General features: G+C 43.3%; 1 protein-coding gene and 1 long non-coding RNA gene across 4 annotated transcripts in view; one reads left to right on the top strand and one right to left on the bottom strand.

Annotated features, from left to right (window-relative positions):
* Window positions 1-5,801: 5,801 nt before the first annotated feature.
* On the top strand, window positions 5,802-8,004 carry LOC309538735. The gene is made up of 2 exons (XR_014222312.1): window positions 5,802-6,662; window positions 7,011-8,004. It is a non-coding gene; the product is annotated as an uncharacterized lncRNA (long non-coding RNA).
* The window catches only part of FBLN5 (fibulin 5), a 66,940-nt gene continuing 47,211 nt past the window's right edge, over window positions 7,396-27,124 (bottom strand). For all 3 annotated transcript variants that reach the window (XM_082233651.1, XM_082233650.1, XM_082233652.1), the window contains 7 exons: window positions 21,055-21,177; window positions 18,704-18,820; window positions 17,243-17,362; window positions 14,277-14,396; window positions 12,644-12,770; window positions 8,290-8,482; window positions 7,396-8,195 (listed from right to left, as the gene is read on the bottom strand). In XM_082233651.1, the coding sequence (XP_082089777.1) occupies window positions 8,034-8,195; window positions 8,290-8,482; window positions 12,644-12,770; window positions 14,277-14,396; window positions 17,243-17,362; window positions 18,704-18,820; window positions 21,055-21,177 (962 nt within the window). In that variant the 3' untranslated portion in view covers window positions 7,396-8,033. The remainder of the gene's footprint in view (window positions 8,196-8,289; window positions 8,483-12,643; window positions 12,771-14,276; window positions 14,397-17,242; window positions 17,363-18,703; window positions 18,821-21,054; window positions 21,178-27,124) is intronic.

Here is a 27,124-nt window from a genome sequence, read left to right as displayed (position 1 = left end):
GATCAGAATTGGAACTGTTGTGTTCATGAGGGGAGTCGTTGGAAGCAGCCTTCCTGGTACTAGCAGCAGCTTGTGGTTTTATCACAACTTCAAATGGGAAACTCCTTCTCGCATTGTGTGGTTCCAATCACACACGCACCCTAACACATTAAATACAACCACAAATTTTATGCCAGGAATGGGTTAAGCTGAAAAACAAATAATACGTTTGGTTATTTTAATTTACAACAATCAACATTTTTGGCCAGGATCTTCCAGATAGTTTAAACAAATGAATAAGTTACCTGTTGAGCACAGAAGGAACTAGTTTATTTATACTATTCTCAAAACAGAATAGTGTACTGTAGATAGTTGCAAAATTTATTCAGCTTGCAGAATTCAGGGTTTCGCTCTTCTGCGAAATTTTGAATTGTAATACAGTGGTGCCCCGCAAGACGAATGCCTCGCAAGACGGAAAACTCGCTAGACGAAATAGTTTTCTGTTTTGGAGGTGCTTCGCTAGACAAATTTCCTATGGGCTTGCTTCGCAAGACGACAATGTTTTGCGAGTTCCTGTGGGTTTTTTTCCCTTTCCCCCCTTTTTCTAAGCCGCTTATCAGCTGATCCGATCAGCCGATAAGCCACTAAAAGCCGCTAATAGCGCTAATCCGCTAATCCGTCAATGGGCTTGCTTCGCAAGACGGAAAAACCGCTAGATGAAGAGAATCACAGAACGGATTCTTTTCGTCTTGCGAGGCACCACTGTACAGCAAACTGTAAAAACCCTCAGACATAAATATGAAGCTAAAGATATGATTGTTTTAAAATAACAGCGTTTGCATCATACATTAAGAGTATTCAAGGCTCACGTACATTGTCTCAGTAATTCTCCCAGCATCCCCGCAAGGCAGATCGGTATCATTCCCCACATTGCAAAAAAACTTGTCTAAAACTGCCAGGCGAGTTAATGGCAGAGGTGAAATCTGAATGGAAGATTTTCTGATTCACAGCTCAGCCTCTTAGCCACTACACCAGTTTACAGATTAACTACTTTCGCCAAAGTTGAAAAGCACATTAAACATTCATGGAGCCTTTGATAACCATACCTATTTATAGAGCTGAAACTGACTTTACAGGTTTATCACCAGAGGCATTCAACTTTCAACCTTTTTTGCCATAAGTCAGTCGTCATATGTCCTGGAGGAGGCTAGTTAGAACATCTGGTTCTGCATCTCCTTGTCTTTATTAAGGCACCTTTCGGCAAGGGCACGCTTCTGAATTAATCTGTTTGTTGTGCAGTACAGGGAAGTTCTGTGAAACATGGGTGGCACTTGAATCTTGCAACAGAGATGTTCATTTGTATTTGAAATGGCTAAAGATCCTTATCAGCACTGTGAATAGCTTGTCAAGTCTAATGTGTCCCAATGAATGTCATGTTGGCAGGACATGTGTTACCACAGTCACGCATAAGAGTAAGCTGGGGAGTGGTTTAAAAAAACACAACCTGACGCATGAGCTGGTTTTGTTTAGTAGTCTGTGTGATTAAGACTGTACAGCATTCCAAATTTACTCTAGTAAACCTTCACAGGGGAGCATTCCATTGGAAAAGAATTCAGTGTTGAATCTGTCATGCAGACAGACTGGATTTTTTTCTTCCAGTATTTAGTACTGTGAGATCCAAGAAATTATGGAATTTGTCATTTTCACAGCTGCTGCATGCTGACTTGTCCTCTTCATCAAGTTATCCAGTATGACTCCTGCATTTCATATATGGCCAGTCACTACAAACCTCTTTAGTGTAAATGTGAAATTAGGATTCCCATCCCCCTAATGTGCAACACTTTCCACTTGTTTACATGGTATTAGATAATCAGAATGACAAAAAAAACCCGCAATTGCCATTTTATTGCTCATCCGGTTTGAAGAAATCCTTGTGAAGCTCCTTGCCATCTCTTTTTGCTTTAACGACCCTGAACAATTTGGTATCATCAGCAACTTGGCTACCTCTTTACCCTCTCTCTAGTTTTGGGGGGGGGGGAGATTTCCAACTGGTGGGCCAGATCCTTAGGTTTCCCCCAACCCCCATGGGTCATTCTCACAGGTGGACATCGGGGGACATAAGCTGACATATTTTTCTTTGTGCAGTTTGAAATCAAACCTTGTGGGCAAAGGCACAGGGCTTTGCAAGTCCCAACAGTCGGCTGACTCTTGGTGCTTGCAGAGCACTGTGCCTTTGCAGGCATTGACAGTCATGGTGGGCTTGTAAAGAAACAGAGCTTTGCAGATCCATTTGGTCAGGGAGTTGGTTCTTTACCTGCCCAACACCAGAGAAATGCTCAGCTTGGCTAAAATGGCCAAATGGGGAGACCTCAGAGGTTCCCCACTGCTGCTGTAGATAAATCGCTTAGCAAGTTTAAAGGAGCAGCTTACAATAGAAAAGTGGATATGGGTTTGCTTAATATTTGTGCATGTTCATTTATGTGTATAGAATCATATCTAGAAATAATTATTATAATTTAAATAGAAATGCAATACATCTCCTACTGAGGAAGGCTGTGACCGGGTGATTTGCATACCTGCTTAACTTTTATTCAGGTGCTAATTGTTGATGAGCAACTTCAAGCCCAACACTTTTCTTGGGGTTGTCTTTAAACCACATTTGGACCCAGTAGCCCTTCAACTATTACTATTACTATTACTATTACAATTTATTGCCTGCCCTTCACTCTGTGGCCCCAGGGTGGGTTACAACAATTAAAACACAGCATTAATGTTAAAACACAGTATTACATGATATTAAAGACACCTTAAAACAACTTAAAATTACAAATATAGTGAACCCCCCTCAAAAAAAAAGGACCTCAAGTGCCCAAAGCCAGAGCAAACAAGTGCGACTTCAGCAATTGAGGACTATCCTCTGTAAAGGAGGCTACATGGCCATCCTATTTAAGACATAACATGTTTGAGAATGAGTGTGCTTGAGTCTTGGATGCAAACACACACACCGCCTCATGTACAACAGGAAGATGAAAGGATTCACTTCTTGGTTTACACTAACTGCAGTTTTCTGTTGCACCCAAGCTGGGACTGTGGTTAAAATTTGTACTTATGGTTTTATTTTGTCATTGTGGTGCAAGACAAAGAATCCAGTCCTTAACTCCATAGTGACGTCGCTCACCCTGAGCTCCTCCACATCTTTCCCCAGCTACAGCCCGTGGCTCTACGGGGGGCCTCAGGAGTCAAATGTTGTTGAGCCCTTTGCTCTTGAATTCTAAGTGAGCGGCGAGTATGCAGGGATGGTGGCGCTTCTATGCTCTCCAAGGACATATCTGCTGGCAGTTCTTCCCCTCCCTCCTTCTCCTAACACCTCATAACTTGGCAGCTCATCATTCTGCTGTAATTCAGTCCCGTCTCCCTCTTCTCTTGAAACTACTGGAGAAGGGGAGGGTAATTCCCCTCCCCTTCCTCGGGAAGCAGAGGAGAGGGAGGGGGCGATTCCCAGCCCTCCTCTTCAGTCCAGTCCCTGACATTGGCCAATATAGGGGTGTTAAATGTGTGCATTGGACTGGTACTGGAAGCTGAAGACAGAGGCGTGATTTGCTCTCTGCTGACCCAGAGCTGTAGCTTGGGATTTCCCTGGAACTGTAATGAAGAAGCAAGATCTATTGGGGGTGTTAATGCTGTGAGCCCCCCACCCCGTCCTATGCTCAGGTTGTGTATATGTGTAATACATATCCTATATATTACCCATATATAAAAAAAACCCCCCACAGTCTCCATTAACCTTCATTCCAAGGAAACTGAACCCTGGGTAAGTTCTGGAACACCCTGGAGTCTCTTGGAAATTGGGGTGCACAGAACAATACTAAGAAATGCTAAAAGAATAAACCCCTGTGCATTATTGTAACTTCATTTTTTTAAAAAAATGTTCACATCAAAAAAATCACTTATAATTTTATTGGATTTTTTTGTACAAACACTTAAAAGAACATTTCCACATTGGCATATTCAATGCTGTGTTCATTCACAATCTTTAAAAAATAATGCAAGAATTTTTAATTATTTTTTTTAAAAAAAGCTCGGTTCAGATACAAATTAGTAAGGATTTGTGTATGAATCAGAAACACCAAAGACATGTAGTGTAAATTACATTATCCTCTTTGTGTTGGAAACTAGTTACATTGCAGTATCAAATGATGGCCATCTGGATTATGAAGATGTATGTGTTGTTGATGGTGAGAATGGATTGTATTGACCCAGACAGGACCCATGATAGGGCAATGCTGGGGAAAGAGGTTCTGATAGGAACAGGCTTCTCAACAGCTACGGGTCACTAGGAATGGGGAACAGCCTCCAGGTCACCAGTGCCTCAAGGTCACCTCTTTCCTTCATTGCATGTAAGTGAATAATCACCATTTCACCCCTGTGTTGGATAAAGTGCTATACTTGGGGACACCATTGTGGCAAAAACCCATCTGGAAAATACTTTTTAGAATACTTCAAGCTTGTTCATTGCAATATTCAAGCTAGAGTATTAAATCGTGTTTGTTTTATGTACATATATGTTTTCCTGGTGTGCTGGTCCCATGAAATAATTGTCAGTCTATGTTGAAATGGTATATTCTATGAAACCATATTTAATCATTTAATGTAGAGGTTATTGAGAGTCCCAACCTAGATATGCAAACCATATTTTCTTTGGATCCACACAACGTTGCTTGTTTCACAGAAGAACTTGTGGAGCTTAAAACACTGAAATTTAAACATGGAGATTGATCCTCTAATATTAACATGTTGCACAGCCTATAAGTTAAGCACAACTGGGCCCCGAACACAACTTCTAATGGTTTTGGAATATTCATGGGGAAAACTATCCAAGCATATAGATTCATTATAAATGACTTGAATTTTAAAATTTTGAACAATTTAATGTTTTAAATTCCTGAACAATCTATTCCTCTCTCAAAAACCTTTGTGAAAACTAAGCAAGATACAGTAATAGTATTAATAAATTTCATGACTATCTATTGTTACGCAGATCTGTTGAAATTATTTAGAAGTGCACACGTTACACTACTGGTGCTAGAAACCAACCCTTCAAACAATATTGGAAAAAGAAAACATGTTTTATGAAAAAAACTAGGAGCCTCATTCACAGTTGTATCCTAAATATAATTGGTTTCATTTTTTGCTCCCATAAATATCTTCTTGCTGTACCTCGCTGGGATTTTAGAAGAGCATTATTGTGTACAACCACAATAATCCCAGGTGAGGCACAGGCAATATCTTCGTATCTTAAATTTCCTAGCTCTGGCTGTCTTGGCTGCTGAGCTACCTTTGAAATTCAGAGCAAATGTGCTATTTGGGATGTGCATTAAAAGAGCAGACTAAGGCTGCAGTCATCACCCCACTTGCCTAGGAGTACTCTGTTGGATTTAATAGGACTTACTTCTGAATAGATGTGATTAGGATTGCTCTGTTAAGTCTCGTGTAACTAGTTCACATTAGCTAAATCCTATGTCAGCTCAACCTTGGAAGCAATCTAATAGAAACAGGAGAGAGTGAAATAGTTCACATCTTGAAATGGTTAAGAATCAAGAAATAAAAAGTTCCCCAAAGCAAATAAATGTCATGCAACACAAAAATGGTTATTCGGGGCATGAGCCACTGTGTGTAGTTCATACAGAGCTACAGGTTCTCTTTCCCCAAAGGGAAATGCTCTATCCCAAATGGTCTACAGCTGCTGGTAGTAGCAGGCCATGGCATCAGACAGACGTATTTCCTACTCTGGTACCTGAGATCCTTTAATTGGAGAGCTATGCACTTAGGATGAGCAAACCTGTCAATTTCTATTTCTCTCAGTTTCTCATTTTCCAGCCTTAAATTCAGTTCTCTGCGTTTCCACATCAGCTTGTGACTTTTTAAATAAAAAATACTCACGAAAATTCATCAGCATTTTAGTGCCAATTTCTCCTAATATACACATTTTTGTATGCTGCCTTCCCTAATATACACATTTTTGCAAGGCACTTCCCCCTAAAACACTGCATTTTAGCACGTCATTTTCACTAATACGTGCATTTATCTGCATACACATTATGTGGCTGGAGAAGAGAATCGCAAAATTCAGAGTTGTGTGAACTGCATTGCAAAATTTGGAGAAGTGAGAATTTAGAAAGATGGCTGTGCTTTAGTCAGCATATTGTTTCACTAGGTACAATTTTGCAAGTTTTGCTTTTAAATGTGAACTGAACGGAATTTCTCCCTCTGCCCCAACGTGTATGCATTTTACCACTGAACTGTGCCACAACCCTAGGTATTGCTTTCCCTACTAACAGAAGAGAACAAAGAAGCCTCTTCTTGGTGTTCAGAATGCAGACTGTTTCTCAGAGCTACTGAAATGTGACCTGCATGTGTTTGATTTCATGGCGCAGCTCCTTATCTATGGCAGACTGTCTTGGGATTATAAATCACAAGAATTATAAATGGAGCCCAAATTGTAAATGGAGAACCAGGCCCTGTATATTTTACAATAAATATTTTAAACAGTACTAGTGATCTTTCCATCAAAACCCAGTGCCTGGTAGTGGCTGGGATCCAAAAAGATGCAACATGTGAAGCCAGTGGCTTGAGCATGTCCAGTGGGGGTTTTCAGATTTCAGCATCAAATGTCTATGGCAGGGGTCTGCAATCTTTAAGACAAAAAGAGCCACTTGGACCCGTTTCCGAAGAAAAAACAACAACTGGGAGCCGCAAAACCATTGCGACATTTAAAACAAATATATCTCTGGAGCCACGATCTGACAGTGGGTGGGAAGGTGACGTTGGGACGGTGCGTGACTAACGCATGCACCGCCCCCATGCGACGTCACAGCCAGTACAGCGCCCGCCACATTGGGGAGTGTCGGGGTGCACAATGCGCCTCCTCCCCTCGCTAGTATCTGCCCCGGAGCCGCAGCAAAGATGTAAAAGAGCCGCATGCGGCTCCGGAGCCGCGGATTGCAGACCCCTGGTCTATGGCATGTTACAAGCACATGGCCCTGGATAGTGGGGGAGCTCTTCAACAAGCATATAGGAAACTGAGTCAGGCCACTGGTCTACCTGGCTCAACATCGTCAACACCAGCCTTCCTCAACCTTGGGCCCCCAGATGTTCTTGAGCCACAACTCCCATCCTCTATGATCACTGGCCATGCTGGCTAGGAATGAGTTGCAGTCCAACAACAACTGGGGACCCAAGGTTGAGAAAGGCTAGTCTACACTAACTGGCAATGACTCCAGGGTTTTAGACAGGGCAGAGGGTATCCTTAACGCTACCTTGAGATGCTGGGGATTAAACCTGGGACCCTTTGCTTGCAAAACAGATGCTCCATCACTGAGCCACTGTCTTTCCCTTCAGTTCTTTTGGCCATGTGTGACTACATGATTCTTCCCAAAGTTTTAAGGCAGAAAAGAACCCAGGCTGAAAAGAAGGAATTTTTTTCTATGGGGGGGGGGGGAGCAAGATGAATGAGGGACAGTTTCTATAGAGACACATAACAGGGTCAGAACTGATGATTCCACAGACATTTTTGAGAAGGCGGCTGGTGGTTCCCTGATTCCACAAGTGTTAGCAGAAGAAAAAAAGAGAGCAGAACAGCAAAAGCCAGCATTTCCCACGGTTTCTCTGGTTATTCTGCTAAACAGCATTGCCAGGATAAAGGGGGAGAACTTCACAGTTTCTTAAGCTTATAATCACACTGTATAAAAAGTTTTGGAAAGCAAGACAAAAGATTCTTAACAGCACATGATCATTGCAGGAAAAACGCCTATGGAATCCATTGGCAATGTAATGCTCAGGTGGTTTCAAACCATGAGGAGGAGATCTGGCCCATCATTGTAATATGAGCCATTATGGCAACTTTTATTGCTGATTTCATGTTGAGTTATTAGACGCACTGACTCCTGAGAAGAAAGTTCTGGCAGAAAAGGGATAATGCCCTTTTCAGCTGGTGTGTGTGTGTGTGTGTGTGTGTGTGTGTGTGTTTTACAAAATAAAGCAATGAAACTCTTGGTTTAGAAGGGATACTGCGATACATATATCCTCAGCCGAATGACGGAGCTTCCTCTGAAGTTGATGACAGTGTTAACAGTAATCATCTCCAGGTCCAAGAGAATGTCACGTGGCCCCTTCAGAGGACGGGTCATCACTAGAGTGGCACTGATAGGTCCAGTTTGCTGTGTGGAAGACACAAAAAGAGCTTGAGGTTTTAAATAGTAATCATCATCATCATCATATTGAATCTGCCATGCAAGATCCTGTCCCACTTACACGCATGTAGAATTCTCTTCCCTCATTTCCTGATTTTATCTGGAAGATGTAATAAGCACCAGGGTAGCGGGACGTTGCTTGCATTTGAAATATATCAGATGGCACAGTGCGCCCTGAAACATCCATGTCTCTGTACAAAATGGTAAATGGCTGGTCTCTGCAACCAGGATTTTCAGCTGGGCACATACAGTGACTGGAAGAACAGGAATTGTTACTATTAGTAGGAGTATTGCCACCAAAAACAATGGAGAGTCATGCAGTACTCTGAAAATTAACACATTTATAATGGCATATGTTTTCCTAAATGAGTTATTCACTCTACTAATTATTATTGCTGCTATGTCTGACACTGAGCAAATTTCCAAAGAGAATTTGTTTTGTGTTGCTTAGCAAGAAAGGATACAGTGGTGACGAATGCCTCGGAAGAAGAAAAACTCGCAAGACGAAAGGGTTTTGCGATTTTTGAGGTGCTTCATAAGACGAATTTCCCTATGGGCTTGCTTCGCAAGACGAAACGTCTTGCGAGTTTGTTTCCTTTTGAAGCGGGAACTGGGCTGGCAGGGAGCGAGCGAGGGAGCGACCTACCTTTTCCAGAGGGATCCTCTTCTGGAGAGGGCACAGAGGAGGCAGGTGGGCTGGGATCCAGCAGATCTGGCTGGGTCTCTGCGCCGCCTCTGCCTCTCTCTCTCTCTCCCCCTCCCCATGTGGCTGCTCCATTTTGCCCTAACTGCGCGAAGGCAGGAGGAGGCGGGACAAAGGAGGAGGAGGAGGCATCCACTGCGTTTAGGCCGCCGCGAAGGCGCCTTTGCGGGGGTGAGAGAAGAAGCCGGGAGCAGCTGCCGAGACTGTGGGGAGCCCGGCGGCGTGGCGCAAGGTAACGGGGGGAGCAAGGGAGAGTCCGCGCCAGGCGCTTCGTGCATCCGCCCTCGGTTCCTGGGCTCGAACTTCCTTTGGCACCTCGTGGAGAGAGAGGGAAAGGAGCGGGCTGGGGCTTTGATGTGGGACGTGGTTTGGCGGAGCGAAGACGTGGCAAGGCTTGGCGACAGAGGAAGGGGGGCTGTTTTCGTGGGGAGGTGGGAGGGGGTGTCTTTGCCTCTTCCCGGCAACAGATCCTCCAGGCTGGGGAAACTCCTCCTGCTGGGGAGCGACCCGCTTTGTGCTTTGCCCGCTATCCCATTATAATACAGTACCAGGGTGCATCCGTGCTTCGCAAGACGAAAAAATCCGCAAGACGAAGAAACTCGCAGAACGGATTAATTTCGTCTTGCGAGGCACCACTGTATCTAGTATCTGAATGCATAGCACAACCTCTGCATCCTCAACTTCAGATTTCCCTATAACCTGTTTTATAATCTACACCCTGCTGTGTTACAAGTGTTTATCAACAAATATGTGAAGTCAATCACCTGTTAGATTAACCAGTTTATAATAGTTAAATCAATCTGTTTATTGACCGATATTCCACAGAATACAAGACCTAAATTAATATGCACATACCATTTATACTTGGGTTCTTAAACCTTAAATGCATTGTTTTGAATCAAGAGAGGCACACAAACAATGTACCATCAACATCCTCTATGGAATAGCATTGAATGACAGCTCAACTTTGAAGACCTTTGAATGACTAATAAGACCTGCTCTTATTTCTTCATAAGCATACAGTATTTCTAGCTTAACTAGAAATACAGTTGAGTCTTTTGCCATCTGGTGGCCTGACAAGGAATTTTATATTTTGTGCCTGCTACTGTTAAAAGAAGCTAAGAAGCAGTTCTTATAACACCATCTTGGGGGCAGACAAGGCAATACATTGGCTCTGTTAAGGTCTGTTACCTATGCAGAATGGGACCAATATTGCCTTTTCCCTGCTCATTGCATCTATCATCTGATGAGTGGGAAGGAGCAATCTGCATCTCCATCAGGGGCTAGGCAGGAATGATGGAATCAGAGTGCAGATAGAAAAAGGAATAATAATAATAATAATAATAATAATAATAATAATAATAATAATAATTTTTATTTATACCCCGTCCTCCCCAGCCAAGGCCAGGCTCAGGATGACTAACATGCAATAATAAAAACAAGTTGAATGAATACAACTTAAAAACAAGATTAAAATACAACATTAAAATATTGAAACATTAAAATATTAAAATGCAGCCTCATCACAGGAGGAGAAAGGAAAAAGAAAGAGGGGGGAGGGAATCAAATTGGTTCCAAGCCAAAGGCCAGGCGGAACAACTCTGTCTTACAGGCCCTGTGGAAAGAAATCAGATCCTGCAGGGCTCTGGTCTCATGAGGCAGAGCGTTCCACCGGGCTGGAGCCAGTGTTGAAAAGGCCCTGGCTCTGGTTGAAGCTAATCTAACTTCCTTAGGGCCCGGGACCACTAGGGTGTTGCTATTTATGGACCTTAAGGTCCTCCATGGGGCATGCTGGGAGAGGCGGTCCCGTAGGTACGAGGGTCCTAGGCCGTGAAGGGCTTTAAAGGTCAAAACCAGCACCTTAAATCTGACCCTGTACTCCACCGGGATCAAGGAGATGCGGGATCAAGAAGAAGCAGAACCTATTCCTGCTGAAAACTCTTGTGTGCAAACCATGCTGTGACTAAAACAAGCTGGGAAAGGGACATCAGTTTTAGAACCTCTGCTTTGCATGTAGAAGGTGCCAGATTAAACCCCTGGCATCTCCAGATATGGCTGGGAAAGGCTTCAGCCTGAAACCCCAAAGAGCGGCTATCAGTAATTCAGAAGCAGCTCACTGGCTGGGGTGAAGATGCTCTGCTAGATTCCTGGCAGGTTGCTTGCTGGGAGGTGGCTGGTGTGGTGCAGATTCACTTGTAGGAGCAATGGAAGCCATGCCAACTTCCCTGTCACCTCACCTGTCCAGGTAAACAACCATGACCCACCTGTGTGAGAAAGCTAGTGCAGTGGCTGCACTCAACAAAGCACTTCTGCAGCAATGCTGACCTAGCTGGACCCATGACCTGACTCTGCCTAAAAGGCAGTTTCATATGTTTCTATGTAGAAGGGAGCGGACTTGAAGTGAGTGATGAGATATGTAGACTGAATAAAGAATGCCATGATGGATGGCGGCTAATGGATTGAAGTTGAATCCTGACAAGACAGAAGTACTGTTCTTGTGGGGCAGGGGGCGGGCTGGTGTGGAGGACTCCCTGGTCCTGAATAGGGTAACTGTGCCCCTGAAGGACCAGGTGCGCAGCCTGGGAGTCATTTTGGACTCACAGCTGTCCATGGAAGCGCAGGTCAATTCTGTATCCAGGGCAGCTGTCTACCAACTCCACCTGGTACGCAGGCTGAGACCCTACCTGCCCGTGGACTGTCTGGCCAGAGTGGCGCATGCTCTAGTTATCTCCTGTTTGGACTACTGCAATGCGCTCTACGTGGGGCTACCTTTGAAGGTGACTCGGAAACTACAGCTAATCCTGAATGCGGCAACTGGTGACTGGGAACGGCCGCCAAGACCACATAACACCGGTCTTGAAAGGCCTACATTGGCTCCCAGTACGTTTCCGAGCACAATTCAAAGTGCTGGTGTTGACCTTTAAAGCCCTAAACGGCTTCGGCCCAGTATACCTGAAGGAGCGTCTCCACCCCCATCGTTCTGCCCGGACACTGAGGTCCAGCGCCGAGGGCCTTCTGGCGGTCCCCTCATTGCGAGAAGCAAAGCTACAGGGAACCAGGCAGAGGGCCTTCTCGGTAGTGGCGCCCGCCCTGTGGAACGCCCTCCCATCAGATGTCAAAGCGATGAATAGCTACCTGACATTTAGAAGACATCTTAAGGCAGCCCTGTTCAGGGAAGCTTTTAATCTGTGATATTTTACTGTATTTTTTGTTTCTATGGAAGCCGCCCAGAGTGGCTGGGGAAACCCAGCCAGATGGGCGGGGTACAAATAATAAATTATTATTATTATTATTATTATTATTATTATTATTATTATTATTATTATTAGGTCAGGGAAGGTCTACAACTAATTTCATCCTCACAAGGATTCTGCATATTGTATGTACTATTATATATAGGCCGTTAAGAGTTAGATTTTTATTTAAGCTAAGGGCTAGATACACAGCAATAGACCTGGGTTTGCCACTGAGTATGCACTCAACAATGAGCCACAGGTAGTTCTAGCTTCTTGATGAGCATAGCCATGTGAAACCCATTTTTCCAGTTTTCTGTCAGTTACATTCTCACTTCATGCATACACCTAAAGAGGAATCAGAGAAAGATCCCTAAAATCTGAATTGTGTAATGCAAAGCTAGCAGCAGAAAGTCCAAACAGCACATGCCTCTTGAAGAAGATAAATACCCTCCTATTTCTATGAAGATATTACTCACTTTTCACTGATCAGGATATAAGGCTCCTCACACCTTATTGGGTCTAGGCATTTGAATCCTCCTTGGACATTAAAACATGTTTGTTGCAAGGTACAAGTGTGGTTCCCAACGTCACATTCGTTAACATCTAAAATGAAAAATAAAATAAAATGAATATTGGTATATTTTAATAAGTGTTTTAACCCCATAGCACTTGTGGCACAGAATACTATTTAACTAAAACACATCTCAAAGAGTCTTGCAAGATGCTACCTATGTATAATGTCCAGTAGGATGTACTGTAGTGTTTAGAGTGCTTTCAGGGACTGAATCTCCACCCACAAAGCTCACTGAGTGACTTTAGTCATACTTTCTCAGTCTAATCTATTTCACAGGGTTGTTCTCTCTCTCTCTCTCTCTCTCTCTCTCTGTGTGTGTGTGTGTGTGTGGATCAACCCAAATATTTTGACATGTCTGAATGTACCCAAAGAAGAGGAGGACAAAGGAACAGCAAATGAATATTGGCTCAGCTTCTTGCAAATGTGAGATCATACAATTCACTGCGGATCATGTCAAAACTCTCAAACTCTAAACACAGGGCAACAAAGCAAGCACGCAATTAAAATTCATTGTGATGTCTCCTCAAGGAGTTATAGAATTATGAGATAAAGCTATGTTGGGTGGTGCGTGATCTAGCAAAAATTGAAGGGAATTAGGGGGTTTGACCAGGAGGTTTCATTATGGCCCCCAATTACCTTTTCTCCTTTAAGTGGGGCAACAGTGACCTAGCCATGTAATTCAACTGGCCATACTCCATGTTTGTTTCCCCACCAATGTAATCAGTGTGCTGAAGGAGAACGTTGATGTGAGCTAAGGCACTGTGATGACTGGTTCATACTTGATAAAGTTTCTTCATAACTGCTTCATTCTGTGTTATCAAAGAAGCATATACGCAACTGTGTTGGAGAATTATTTTAGCACGAACCAGGATGTACCTGTGGGACCCAGCAACATCCTCTCTGACTGATGCTTCACTTTCCATTACATTATTTACACTGACTGACCTTTCACCATCTGGGCCTGTAACTCAGGCACAGTTGATTGTCTGGAGGACTTAAGCTAACTGCATTTCTGCACAGTTTGAGAGGAAAACTTGCTGAGCTTAACTCTTGCTATGTTGGATCCAGTGCAAACAACACTTTCCAATTATGCTTGGTAGAGGGGGGAATGCTATATACACCCAGAAGAACTGGTTGCTTGGTAAGGTATTTTAATGAGTTCACTGCTGTCCACAATTCAGTAGTAAGCATGTTTAGTATGGAGTCAACTCTCTCTATTAAGGTCATTGGGAGATTTGACGTTTTCTTCACAGTTGGAGCAGAAAAAAAGGAATAGCATGGGACCTGTTATGTAATCCTTAACTGCACTGGAGAATGCTTGCTTAGGCCAAGAACCTTGTGAACTGTAATGACACCACACACATAGTTATGTGTTCAGCAGTGTTGCACAATAGCTCCCAACATGCATTTCTAATTGCTTAGACCTTATGTTCATCCTTTGCTTCATTAACTATTATTTCGAGAAAAAGGTTAATGTTTTTTCTTGTGTTTGTTTTTTAATTAAAAAAAAACACCAGCTGGCAAAATGTTCTTACCCTGGCATCGGATATCATCCAGAAGAACGTAGCCAGCAGGGCAGAAGCAGTAGTAACTACCTGGCTGGTTGACACATTCATGCTGACAAAGAAATTCTGAGAAGCTGCATTCATCCATATCTGTAAATTTGGGATTATGAAGAGTTAGCAGTTCATTGGTGATAGGTTCAGACCATTACTTGCCAATATGAGTAAGTGGTTCAACCTATGTTTCTCAACCCATTTTCTATAACACTAGTTTTATGGTGCTTACTGACCCTCTTAAGTTGCTCTTGAGTTTCATTGGAGGCCGCAACCATGGACCATCTCATGACCTGAATTCCACCTAAACAAACAGAGGGCAGCCCATCTCCCATCACCCTCACATCATATTCCCTACCATATATCACTTCCTGAACCAGTCCTGTGTAGCAAGCCAAGCTAACTTTATCCACCATGTAGCTTATGAGACAAAGGAGCTCTCCACCCATGTACCATTCATGCTTTGTATGCCCACCCCTGCCACTCTGGGCCTACATTGGGAAGCTGCCTATCTAAAACTGTCCTTTCCTAGATAAGGTATTCTGATGCTGCCCTGCCCCTTGTAACGCTGCTGGATTGTGTAAATCGTGTTATATAATCTACAGCCATTAACCAATTTTAGAATCACTACAGATGTGCCAGACTAAGACAGCAAAGGGTTTCACAATACTAGGATGACTAAGCAAACTTCCAAAACGTTGATTGAAACCAGATTTTATTTGATATATTTGGGGAGATGTGCACGAACTTTAGATTCAGAAGAAGCCCACAGGATTAAAGCAATTCCAACGCTGAGCCAAAGTGAAGAAAAGCCAAGCTGATTTATTCCCTTTTGACACTAATGGGAGAGGAGGTCAAAGGAATCTATGGGCAACACCAGCACTATTTTTGTACAGGACCTTGCAATTTTAGGTGCGATAACAACGCCAAAGAAAATAATATTTGGGGATTTGGGTTTGACAACTAGGCAATCTAATCCCAGAACTGGCATGCTGTATCTCTTAGGGAAATCATTGGGTTTTGTTTTTTCCCCTTCCTGTGATGTCTGCAAATAACAAATGCAGGCAGATGGTGAAAAATGTAGCATGTCTAGTAGCAATATGCCAAATTAGGAACTGATCCTCAGAAGTACCAAAATTAACAGTTTAGCATGGAGTGTACTAATTCTTTAGCAAGTACATCATGATGTTGAAAAAGCTCTACTGTAGGCAGAAATACCAGCTCAAATGCTGTGTCTGGAGTACTGTTTTCCCTTTAAAATGAAATCTTGCCCAGATGAATGACCTAAGGCAGAGGAGGCCATGGTGGCAGGTGAGGTGGATGGCAGAGAGGCCACCAGGAAGTGAAGCCAGAGCAAATAACAGGCAGATCCGACTTAAGTCTAGATTTGCCCCATCCTGCTCCCTACAAGAGGCAACCTTGGACTAAGGAGGAAGATGTTGACAGGCAGTGCCACCGCCTGGGTTAGGTGTAAGAAGGCAGGCAAGTGGGAACTGGATGGGAGGCAGCGCCCCATTCTCCATATTAAACCAGTCTCCACTGAAGGAAGGGGAACCCTTTTCAGCCCAGCAGCTGCCTCCCTTCTAGGCATGGCCTAGGCAGAGGGAGTGTGACTTGGGGAGAGTTTTGAGGGCCAGTTGGAGAGGCCTGGAGGGCCACACTCAGCCCCTGGGCCCGTGTTTCCTCACCCCTAGCCAAAGAGGTTCCCTGTCTGCACAAATGGAGGGTGGTCTTCAGCTAGATTTAACTCAGAGCAGGCCCACTGAAATGAATGAACATGACTAAGCTAGGTACATTAATTTCAATAGGTCTACTCTGAGTAAGACCCACCCCGAGTGTTCTTTTTACTGTAAGCCAGGCAGCGTTGCATCTACTTATGGTAAATTGGGGGGGAGCATTTTTCGGAGATGTGTTTTTCCCAGAGCTTGACTCATTTAACTAGGCACAGGAGACCATTTCAGAACACAAACAGGCTTAACTAATCATTTTCAAATTAAACCAAGTGTATAATAAGTGTTCCATAACTGAAACAAGTATGAAAGCACAAGAAACAGCCGTATAATCCTTGTTGCAGTCATATGCTTAAATTCATTGACTTCAGTGATTTAAGGTCACTGCCAACACACTTGGGGCAAGAACATGTGTACTGTAAATGCTTCTTTAGTTCCCCTGCAGGAGGCCAAGCAAGGTGTAGTCTAAGGTTCTACAGTTAAGAGGCACTGATTCAACAAAATACATATACCCACACAATCCTGAGCACCTTTACTTGAGAGTATGCTCCATTGAAACCAATGGAAATAACTGCTCAGAGTCCTACATTTTGTGGGATTAGATGCAGTGGCGTAGCGTGGGGGGTGCAGGGGGGGGGGCGGCCGCACCGGGCGCAACATCTGGGGGTTAGGGTTAGGGAGCGCAAATCCACGGGTTAGGGGGCGCAAATTACTTGCCTTGCCCTGGGTGCTGACAACCCATGCTACGCCACTGATTAGATGTCCTGTTAATCCTTCATCACTCTAACCTTCCATGTATATTTGAAGGAGCATCTCCACTTCCCATCGCCCAACCTGGATATGGAGGTCCAGCTCCGAGGGACTTCTAGTGTTTCCCTCATTGTAAGAAGGGAAGTTACAGGGAACCAGGCAGAAGGCCTTGTCAGTAGTTGTGCCCTCCCTGTGGAACACCCTCCCATCAGATAAACAATCATATGACTTTCCATAGACATCTGAACGCAGCCCTGTTTCAGGAAGCTTTTAATGTTTGATGTTTCGTTGTGTACCTTTATATTTTGTCGGAAGCCACCCAGAGTGGCTGAGGCACCCCAGTCAGATGGGCGGGGTACAATTTGTTGCTGCTGCTGCTGTTATTAAAACAATGTAAGTACATGTGGGGAAAAAACGTTCTTTCCCCTAAAAGCCAAGATAATAATGCCCACAATTTTTACTTACCAGTACAGCTGATACCATCAGCTTCTAATTCATAGCCAGGGTCACAGCGGCAAAGGAATGAGCCATAGGTGTTGACACAGTTTTGCACACAAGGATTGTTGGTTGTACATTCATTCACATCTGTGGGAAAGCGGTATCAATCACTTTTTTCAAGGCTCTAGTTTATTTAAGGCTTGCAGCAATGAAAAAGGACTTCTTAAAATTAAAACCTGCTGAGATGATTTTGGCTACAAAAGAGAGAGAAAAGTAACTGGAGTATCTTCTTCCCTTGAGGCAGGGATGGGGACTTCCAGATGTTGTTGGACTACAACTCCCATTAGCCACAACCACTATAGCTTGTGGTCAGGAATGGTGGCAGCTGTAGTACAATTACATGTGAAGGTCCATAAATTCCTCATCCCTGCCATGACATCGGACACACAGCCCACAGAAAAAAATAAATAAAACATAGCTGATCTTTTGTCTCTGAGAGATGTTCTAAAGGTCATTTCTGGGAGATGTACAAATCACCACTTTAGAGAGACAGATGTGTGAGTTAGTTGCTCATTCTCTTTGTGGAACTACTTTATGGCAAGTAAGAATTACTCCTAGTTTTCCCAAACTGTCTCTGTACATGAGACCAGAGGGAGCTACTCTGCCAAGGGAACCACTATACTCAATGGGCAACATGGGGTAGTACACATCGGACGCTGACATGCAAACAAAGCTACAGTGCTGGAAAAGTTCAATTTACCACTGTGACATCTTGAAAAGATTCTGCATAGTCTGTTTGGGTTCAGACCAATATGGCAAACAAAACTGAAGTGTATCCTGCAGGTGCTTCCTTGTTTATCTACAAGTTTTAAGACTCTGACTGCTTCAATCATAACAAAACCTGGCCAAAAGCAGCAGGATGAAACAAGGGGGAAAGGGCAATGGATGAAGGCGTGTCTGTGACTGTAACAAACTGTAGCCTTAACTCTTAAGATTACTTTTTATGGGCATATTGCTAGGAGATTTCCCCCACCCCACACTCAGGACCAGAGAGCTTTGATGATTTTGCAGCCGAAGGAGAACAAGGACTTTCATAAAAGAAAATTGCAAAAACCACCATGCATTAAACTTCATAAATGTGTTTAAGGCTGTGAGTAAATTGATATTGTGCTTAGTGATCTGCATTGGCTGCCTGTTGCTGCTCCCAAACCAAACTCAAGGAAACCCTAAACAGCGTGGGACCAGGCTACATAGCAGAATATCCCCCCTGCTGAAAGCCACATTGGACTCCCTCATAGGAGACTCTGCTGGCCGTAACATAGCCAGTGGATTTTCGTCTGAAAACACCATGGAAACGGGCCTTTTCAGTTGTTATACCAACCCTCTGGAATACCCTCCCAAAGAGATTCGGAAAGCTCTATCAGTTGAATGTTTTGCTTAAAAAGTACTGTGCTTTCTGGTCTTCTCTCTCTCATGCACAAACAGTACCTTGGCATGATCTTCCGTCTTCATTCAAGATAAATCCTGGATTGCATGTACAGGAGTAGGAGCCTGGTACATTGGCACATAGCTGCTGACAGTAACCATAGCGACATTCATCTATGTCTGCAAAGAAAAATGTGAACAACAAACGAGACTATTAGTTGCACCTGTCACACAGTAAAATTTATAACCGCATGCACCCCGAACAACCATTTGCTAAGAGATCTCATTATTTCAGTGTGAGCAAAGGCTGTATTGTTCAGGCCCATTACTTTGCACACAAAATCTTCTTTCATTGAACCCTGTAATCTCCCTTCCCCATTGGTCTGTCCATGCCTGCCTTGAGTCCACAGATGCTGTTGGATTACAACACCCATCATCCCTGACCATTGGCTAAACTGGCTGGAGATGATGTAGTCCAACATCTGGGGTCTGAGTTTGAAGAACTGAGGATTATGCAACTCATTGAAGGCCAACTCATACCAACACTCTCCTCATGATGCTTTTTGCTTTTAGTCCAGATCACTGCATGCACACACCCTCTATATCAGAAGCACAAACCATGTTTTTAATATACCATCATAAACCTAATGGTGGGCTGAGCAAGCAAAATCTCTTGCATGGAACAAGCTGTACAAAAAAACGAGGCACTCAGTTACATGAATTAGCACATTGGTTTTAATCTACGCCTGTTCAACAGGGACTATGTTTGCTAATAGCTTCTAGCAGACTGGAAGCTGTAATATAAAAATAAAGCTGCTCACTGTTCATACACCGTCAAAAAATCTTTGGTCTTAATTTGTATTTCTCAAGTTTTATAAGCTCGTAATGTTCCAGTGTGGTATTAGAAAGAAGCAGAGCAGAAAATATCACACTGTGAGCACGTCTGCAAAAATTATGTTGCAACAGAGGAAGCTTGACAACTGAGCAGTGACTTTCCCCCAGCTGTAAAAAAATTAAAAAGTTACATTTAAAAGAATGCTGCACTGACTTGCATGGTAATAAAAATCTTTGCTGGTGTGAAAGCAGCAGCAGCAACGAGGCTTCTTCACCACCTCTGGACTCTGAGAATGGGCCAAAAGTGTCCTCCTTCAGAGACAGCATTCAGAACAAAGTGGTCAGGAGAACAGCTGCAAGTCTACAGGTTTGCTGTGCTGGCTAAAAACACTTTATAATAATAATAATAATAATAGGAAGAAGCTTAAACAAATCTTAGTTTAAAAGGCATTTCCAAATCTTCACTATGATATATTTCTTACCTGCCCTTCTCCATGAGGTCCTAGGATGGGTTACAACAATTTAAAAATGCAATATTAAAATGTAGTGGGTAAAATGTTGGGATTTAGACTGGATAGACCAAGATTCCAAGGCCAGGAAATGAAAATGGCAAAATAAAGGCAAGTTTTATTACCATGCATGTAGGAAAAGGCCAATGACCAGATGGAACCTTACTCTAGTATCTCTAAAGAAAGAATGTGTTCAATTTCAGAAAATCTTTTTGTGACTTGAAGGAACACAAATTCATAATGGCTGATAGCATGTGTTTTGCATTTGGTTCACTTATTGAAAAGATGTCATACTGGAGCCCAAGGAATAGGAAGAAACATCAAAATGATGGTTTCGCAAACACCTTGTGCATCTGGCCAGCCCAAATGATATGCTCACTTATGCTTTAGAGATATGATTGACTCATAGCAAACCCAATACTTTGTTTGGATGCAAGACACTATTTGCTATGTAGGTAAAGGTAAAGGTAAAGGACCCTGGACGGTTAAGTCCAGTCAAAGGTGACTATGGGGTGCAGCACTCATCTCACTTTCAGGCCGAGGTAGCCGGCATTTGTCCACAGATAGCTTTCCGGGTCATGTGACCAGCATAACTAAACCGCTACTGGCGCACGGAGGACCATGAGAGAAACCAGAGCACACAGAAACGCCATTTACCTTCCTGCCACAGTGGTACCTATTTATCTACTTGCACTGGTATGCTTTCGAACTGCTAGGTTGGCAGAGGCTGGGACAGAGCAGCGGGAGCTCACCCCATTTCACAGATTCGAACTGCCGGCTTTCCGATTGACAAGCCCAAGAGGCTCAGTGTTTCAGACCATAGCGCCACCCAAGTCCCTTTGCTGAAATGTGTAGAGGTGTCTTGCATTCAAACGTTGCATTGGGTCAGACATGACTGCTTAACACCTCATAGGACACTCTCTCTGAGACCTGCCATCCCTTTGAATAACAGCATCCTTAGTCCCCTTTATTTACGTGGTCTAGACATACATTTCCCCCCAATCCATCATGCAGAAATCACAAACTGTTTTGCTTTGTTTTAAAGACACTTCCTCCCAAAGTATTACATACCTAAACATTGGCCTTCTAAAAGCCAGTATCCTTCTGTGCAGGAGCAAGTATATCCTCCCTCAGTGTTGATGCAGATTTGGGTGGGGTTGCACTGGTGTGATTCAGACGCACATTCATCAACATCTGCAATTCAGAGAATAATCCAGCATTACATGATTATTCAGATACAAAAGCATTTGTCACAACTGCAGAGTCCCATTCCTATAATCAAATATATAAAAGATCCATCTGAGAAAGCAAGGAAGAAGAATGCCAAATACATTTGGAGCAGTTTTAACCACAGTCTCTGAGGCACTGAAGAAAATTCAGTATTGTACTCTCCATGCCAAGGTACTGAGTGCACGAGAATCATTGACAGTTCGTGAGAAACATGTCCACCCAACAGATGCTCTGTCTCTTATAGGGCTGATTCAATGACAAAAGTTATTTCCAGTTTCTTTGATATCATGCTACATCTCCTTGTTGCTTTCCTGGTAAATAACATTTCTGAACACAGACCAATTGGGAATTTGTAACCCGTAATAAAAACGCCTTCTTCAATCAGACCTTTTGTTTGCCTGATCTCCAGAGCACTAGGGCATACTTGCAGCATGATGTAGCAGGTTCCTTAGAAGTAAGTCCTCAGAGTTCAATGGGACTGACAGCACTGTCTTACACATGCCTACAAACAATTCCCATTGTGTTCAGCAGAGTTTACAGCCGGGTAACTGCATTAAGTTGAAACCTAAGGATGCTTCCAGACTGTTCTTTGGTGGGTGGGATGGTACACTAGAAAATTCAGGTTTGGCAATTAGAGTGGATTTGGCACAATAAACTGCCTCCCCTTCATTTGATACAAACACCATACAGAATAAATGCTCAATAAGATTACAATTAGGGATGGGGGAGAAATTTGATTCTGCTTACATTTAAGGGCAAATCCACTGAATTTCCAGAAGCTATACATGAATTGAAATGAAACCATCCTGCAAAATTCACATTTGACTTCCGAGTTTAGCAACACAGTTCTTCAACCAAGTAACACGTACAAAAATGCATACATTGGGGAAATGCGCACAAAATGCAAAAATGAGTGAAAATAACTTCAAAAAATGCATGAAATGAGAGAAAATTGATTGCAAAAAAATTGTATATTAGGCAAAATTGCATCCTATGGGTAGAATTCAATGTTGCACTGTGATGAACGATCCATTAGTGCAAGGATTTCTGCTAGTCAGATGGAACCAGCTCCCCTCCTGCCACTATATGCTGTTTTGGGGCTTCTTCTGACCCTCCAGAGTCAATTGGGAGGGGCACCTGGGCAGGGGAGAGGAAGAAAGGTCCTACAGTGGTGCCTCGCAAGACGAAATTAATCCGTTCCGTGAGTCTCTTCGTCTTGCGGTTTTTTCGTCTTGCGAAGCACGGCTATTAGCGGCTTAGCGGCTATTAACGGCTTAGCGGCTTTAAGAAAAAGGAAACAAACTCGCGAGAACTCGCAAGACGTTTCGTCTTGCAAAGCAAGCCCATAGGGAAATTCATCTTGCGGAACGACTCAAAAAACGGAAAACTCTTTCGTCTTGCACGTTTTTCGTCTTGCGAGGTACCACTGTATTGTGCTAGTAAGATTCATTGTGCTGGCTTCCACAAGCCTAACTATTTTTTGAATGTCATTCAAAGATGTATATATTAGGAGATATTTGCATTATAATGCTGGCGAATTTTCTTGAGGTCTTAAGGTTTTGCAAACTGATGTGGAAATGTGGAGAACTCAACCTAAGACTGGAAAAACGAGAAACCAAAATCGACACATTCATCCAGCCTTAATTTCACATCCTATACACCCGTTGGGGTCAAAACACGTTACTTCAAATGCTCTGCCTTTCTTCTCCCTTTTAAAGCTAAAGGTAGCTTTGCAAGTCCTGATCTGGATTAGGACTGCAATGCAGAAGGGGGTGGGTTAACACATTTCCTTTTGTTGCTTCCCTGCTGAAAATCCACCCACCCACCCCCCCGCAGTTTGCAGCAAATGGCAGTGCATAGCAAACTTTCTATGGAGGGTGAATCTTCACTGGGGAAATTAATGTCGCTGTCCTCCTTGGTGCAGGGACATGTTCTTTCCCCCCTTTTTTCTTGCTCATGTTACTCCTTTAGATTCCCTAATCTTACCTAAATGGCTGACTGCTCCCATGTAAACCTGCCCATTCACATCTATAATCTTTGGACATCCTTCTCTGAGTGCCCCTGCAAGGTTAGGACAACAAAACAGGGCCTCTTCTGTAATGGTGCCTTATTTGTGGAACCCCTTGCCTGCCTGGCACTCGTACTTTGGGGGTTTGGGGTGCCTGTCCAAAATGGTTTAATTCAGCCAAGCTTGAAGTGACAGACTGCTGGGGTTCCACGTGCAAACACTTATGTGTAACTCAAGATCTATACATACAAGTGCTCCAAGGACATTCTTTGGCACCTTTTTGTTCCTTGGAAAATTGCAAGCAACAGCAAATGGAATGGAGGGCATTGTGCAAACATCACTTCCCCCACTCTCTTGAACATTACGTTATATAAATATGGGAATAAACTGCTTAGTTTTGTGCAACTCACTGATTTCCTGCCAGGTCCTTTTGCTGTGAACATAACTGAAATATATGGCAGAAACAATGCTTAACAAGTCTCTACTGCTTTTCACCTCCAGTGTAGTTTAAAAGGACTAATGAATGGGCTATGGTGAAGTGCCAATGGTGCTGCACACATAAGAACTGGTGAGCCAATTTCGTCATTGGCGGTATGTAAGTCCTGCACAGGTAAGCTTCTTTTCATTCTCCAGTATCACTCTAGAATCAGGCCTTACAGAATAGATCTTGAGTTCCACGTAAGTGTTTGCATGTGGGACCCCAGCAGTGAATCTCTTATCAGGAATAAGGGCTGCCAGAAACCAGTGGGATATAGAGAGGACGGTATAATCTCCTTTTGGAAATCACCCCACACCCCACCAAAGAACAAAAAGTTGACATCCTGATTTGGTCTCTGGTAAAAAAAAAAATCCTTGAAAATGGACATTTTAAGTCTCCCCTTGATAACTTTGTTTTTGCTAAGAAGATTGTCTTCTAAATTTCTGCCTACATATCTTTGGCTACAACTGGAATCAACTGGTGGGTTTGTGTGTGTGTGTGTTTTTGCAGATGGTAAATTCATTCTCTTTTACATAGCCAGCCTTTCTGATATACTAAAATTGTCATCCCACTTGCCTTTAAAATATTAACCTGTGTCTTCCAATACTATGCCTCATTTTAGTATGCAAATAGACATGATCCTGTCAGAGTTACGGTATACACTTGGAAGTCACACTGATTTCAATTACAGAATTAAGCACATTAATATACAGTATGCAGTGTTTTTTCCCCTTTAAAAATGTTTAGGGGTACTCTCATTTTGACTCAAGAAAATCACCATTTTATAGTTCAAATTGGGGAAAATAAATACACTGGTACCTTGGGTTACATACGCTTCAGGTTACATACGCTTCAGGTTACACACTCCGCTAACCCAGAAATAGTGCTTCAGGTTAAGAACTTTGCTTCAGGATAAGAACAGAAATCGGGCTCCGGCGGCACAGCGGCACGAGGAGGCCCCATTAGCTAAAGTGGTGCTTCAGGTTAAGAACAGTTTCAGGTTAAGAACGGACCTCCAGAACGAATTAAGTACTTAACCCGAGGTACCACTGTACAGTAAATGGACAAAAGTACAAAGTTTCACAAAATGTTTAAGGGTGTGCGTACCCCTGTGTCCCCCCAGAAAATAAAGGACTGAATATATGCATATCAATCTGTTGAACCTAATAGTTTGGACACTGAAATTTGCCTTTAAACAGGTGTTGAGAGAGTTGGTCTTGGATGGTTCCCAACCTATCAGGCTGTCCTTGAAAAAATAACACTGCCCAAACACAGCAGTGATTTGCATTTTGGCTGTGGTTTGTACTTTAGGAATGTAGCATTGCTAAGCACTCCTTCTTACCAAATGCAATTATCTTGAGAGGAAGGAGGGGGGACTAAGAGAAAGTGTGTTATTTCACTGCAGAAAAATCTACAAGAACTTTATTTTGTCAGTGTCCCAAAATATAGTGGCAAAGGGGTTTCGAGGGAACTTCATATCAGATACGAGATTCTGAACCTTTTCTAGAATCATCATTTTAAAGTAATATGAGCTACTTTTTCTTTTTCACCAAACATTATAAATTAAATAGGCAGATGAGAACAAAACTTTAAAAACTGCCTCCTTAATGGGGGATTAAACTAATTTGTGGGTAATATTAACCTAATCATGCATATTAGGAAGACTGTTGATTTCCCCCCCATTAGTAAGCTTTCCCAGGGGCATCTGGCAAACCACTGGATTGCTAGATAGATAGATTGCTAGACTGGATAGGTCCTTGGTTTGACCCAGCAAGGCTCTTATCATCATTATGTTCTATGCATGTTGCTATACTTCTTTGGGAAACTTGGAGAAATGAGAAGAGGGGAACTGAGCTAGTAGATTTCGCCAAATAGTGATTAGTTTACATTCCCACTAATGCGTGAACTTCTTGACGGTACAGTTGAACTGAGTCATTAAAGCTTTCGCTCCAAGGCTTTTCGGAAGGCCAGCAAAATATTGGATGCAGCTGAGGGCGCTTCAAAATTGTTTCCACTGCTCTTAAAATCTTGCACCTCTCTTCACCCTTATGATGATGCTTTTTAAGGTTGCATTGCTCTGCCTATCCATTATTCAGAGTTAAACCTTCAGATCACTGAAGCTTGTTTCAGAGGAATGAACTGTGTCAATGAAGCAAAGAAAACCACGCTGAGCATTTTACAACTGCTGGCCCAGTTGTACCCCTGTCTGGACAGGGATAACATATTTCTCTTGTCTATGCTTTGGAAACCTCTAGGTTAGATTATTGCAACATGTTATACGTAGGGCTAGGGACGCGGGTGGCGCTGTGGGTAAAAGCCTCAGTGCCTAGGGCTTGCCAATCGAAAGGTCGGCGGTTCGAAATCCCCGCGGCGGGGTGCGCTCCTGTTGCTCGGTCCCAGTGCCTGCCAAACTAGCAGTTCGAAAGCACCCCCGGGTGCAAATAGATAAATAGGAACCGCTTACTGGCAGGAAGGTAAACGGCGTTCCGTGTGCTGCGCTGGCTCGCCAGATGCAGCTTTGTCACGCTGGCCATGTGACCCAGAAGTGTCTCCGGACAGCGCTGGCCCCCGGCCTCTTAAGTGAGATGGGCGCACAACCCTAGAGTCTGTCAAGACTGGCCCGTACGGGCAGGGGTACCTTTACCTTTACTTTATACGTAGGGCTACCTCTGAAGACGGTTCAGACACTTCAGTGGGTGTTGGCTGGCATGGGGGAATTTCCACAACTTCTCTACAATTTCACCACATCATCTCCATGACATTGTCACACTGGCCATGATTGGTGGATACTGGCTGTGTTGCCATGCCCTCCGGGATGCTACCATGTTATTATTGCTGTAGTGTAGCATATGGCATGCATTGCGCTGGTGCATCAGAGTACACCCTTAAAAAAAAACCCTTTAAAATCCTTAAACACTCAAGGGTACTCTAACCAACCACAGAAAAATGCACACTTTTTTTAAAAAAAGGGAGCTGCTTGAATTTATGTTCCTAACATGTTTCCATGATACCTTTACTACAAGGGATTGTACATAAAGCTCCCTTCATGAGGAATCTGTTCTATGAAGTGGGGGTTTCAGTGACCTTAAGTAAACCAGTCTCTCAAACTTATTGATAAACATACAGTGGTGCCCCGCAAGACGAATGCCTCGCAAGACGGAAAACTCGCTAGACGAAAGAGTTTTCCGTTTTGGAGGTGCTTCGCAAAACGAATTTCCTATGGGCTTGCTTCGCAAGACGACAATGTCTTGCGAGTTCCTGCTGGTTTTTTTCCCCTCCCCCCCTTTTCTAAGCCGCTAAGCCGCTTATCAGCTGATCCGATCAGCAGATAAGCCACTAAAAGCCGCTAATAGCGCTAATCCGCTAATCCGTCAATGGGCTTGCTTCGCAAGACTCAAAAACCGCTAGACGAAGAGAATCACAGA

This window comes from Podarcis vaucheri (genome assembly GCF_965113315.1).
Source record: "Podarcis vaucheri genome assembly, chromosome: 1".
NCBI lineage: Eukaryota > Metazoa > Chordata > Lepidosauria > Squamata > Lacertidae > Podarcis > Podarcis vaucheri.
This window is presented reverse-complemented; position numbering and strand designations above follow the sequence as displayed.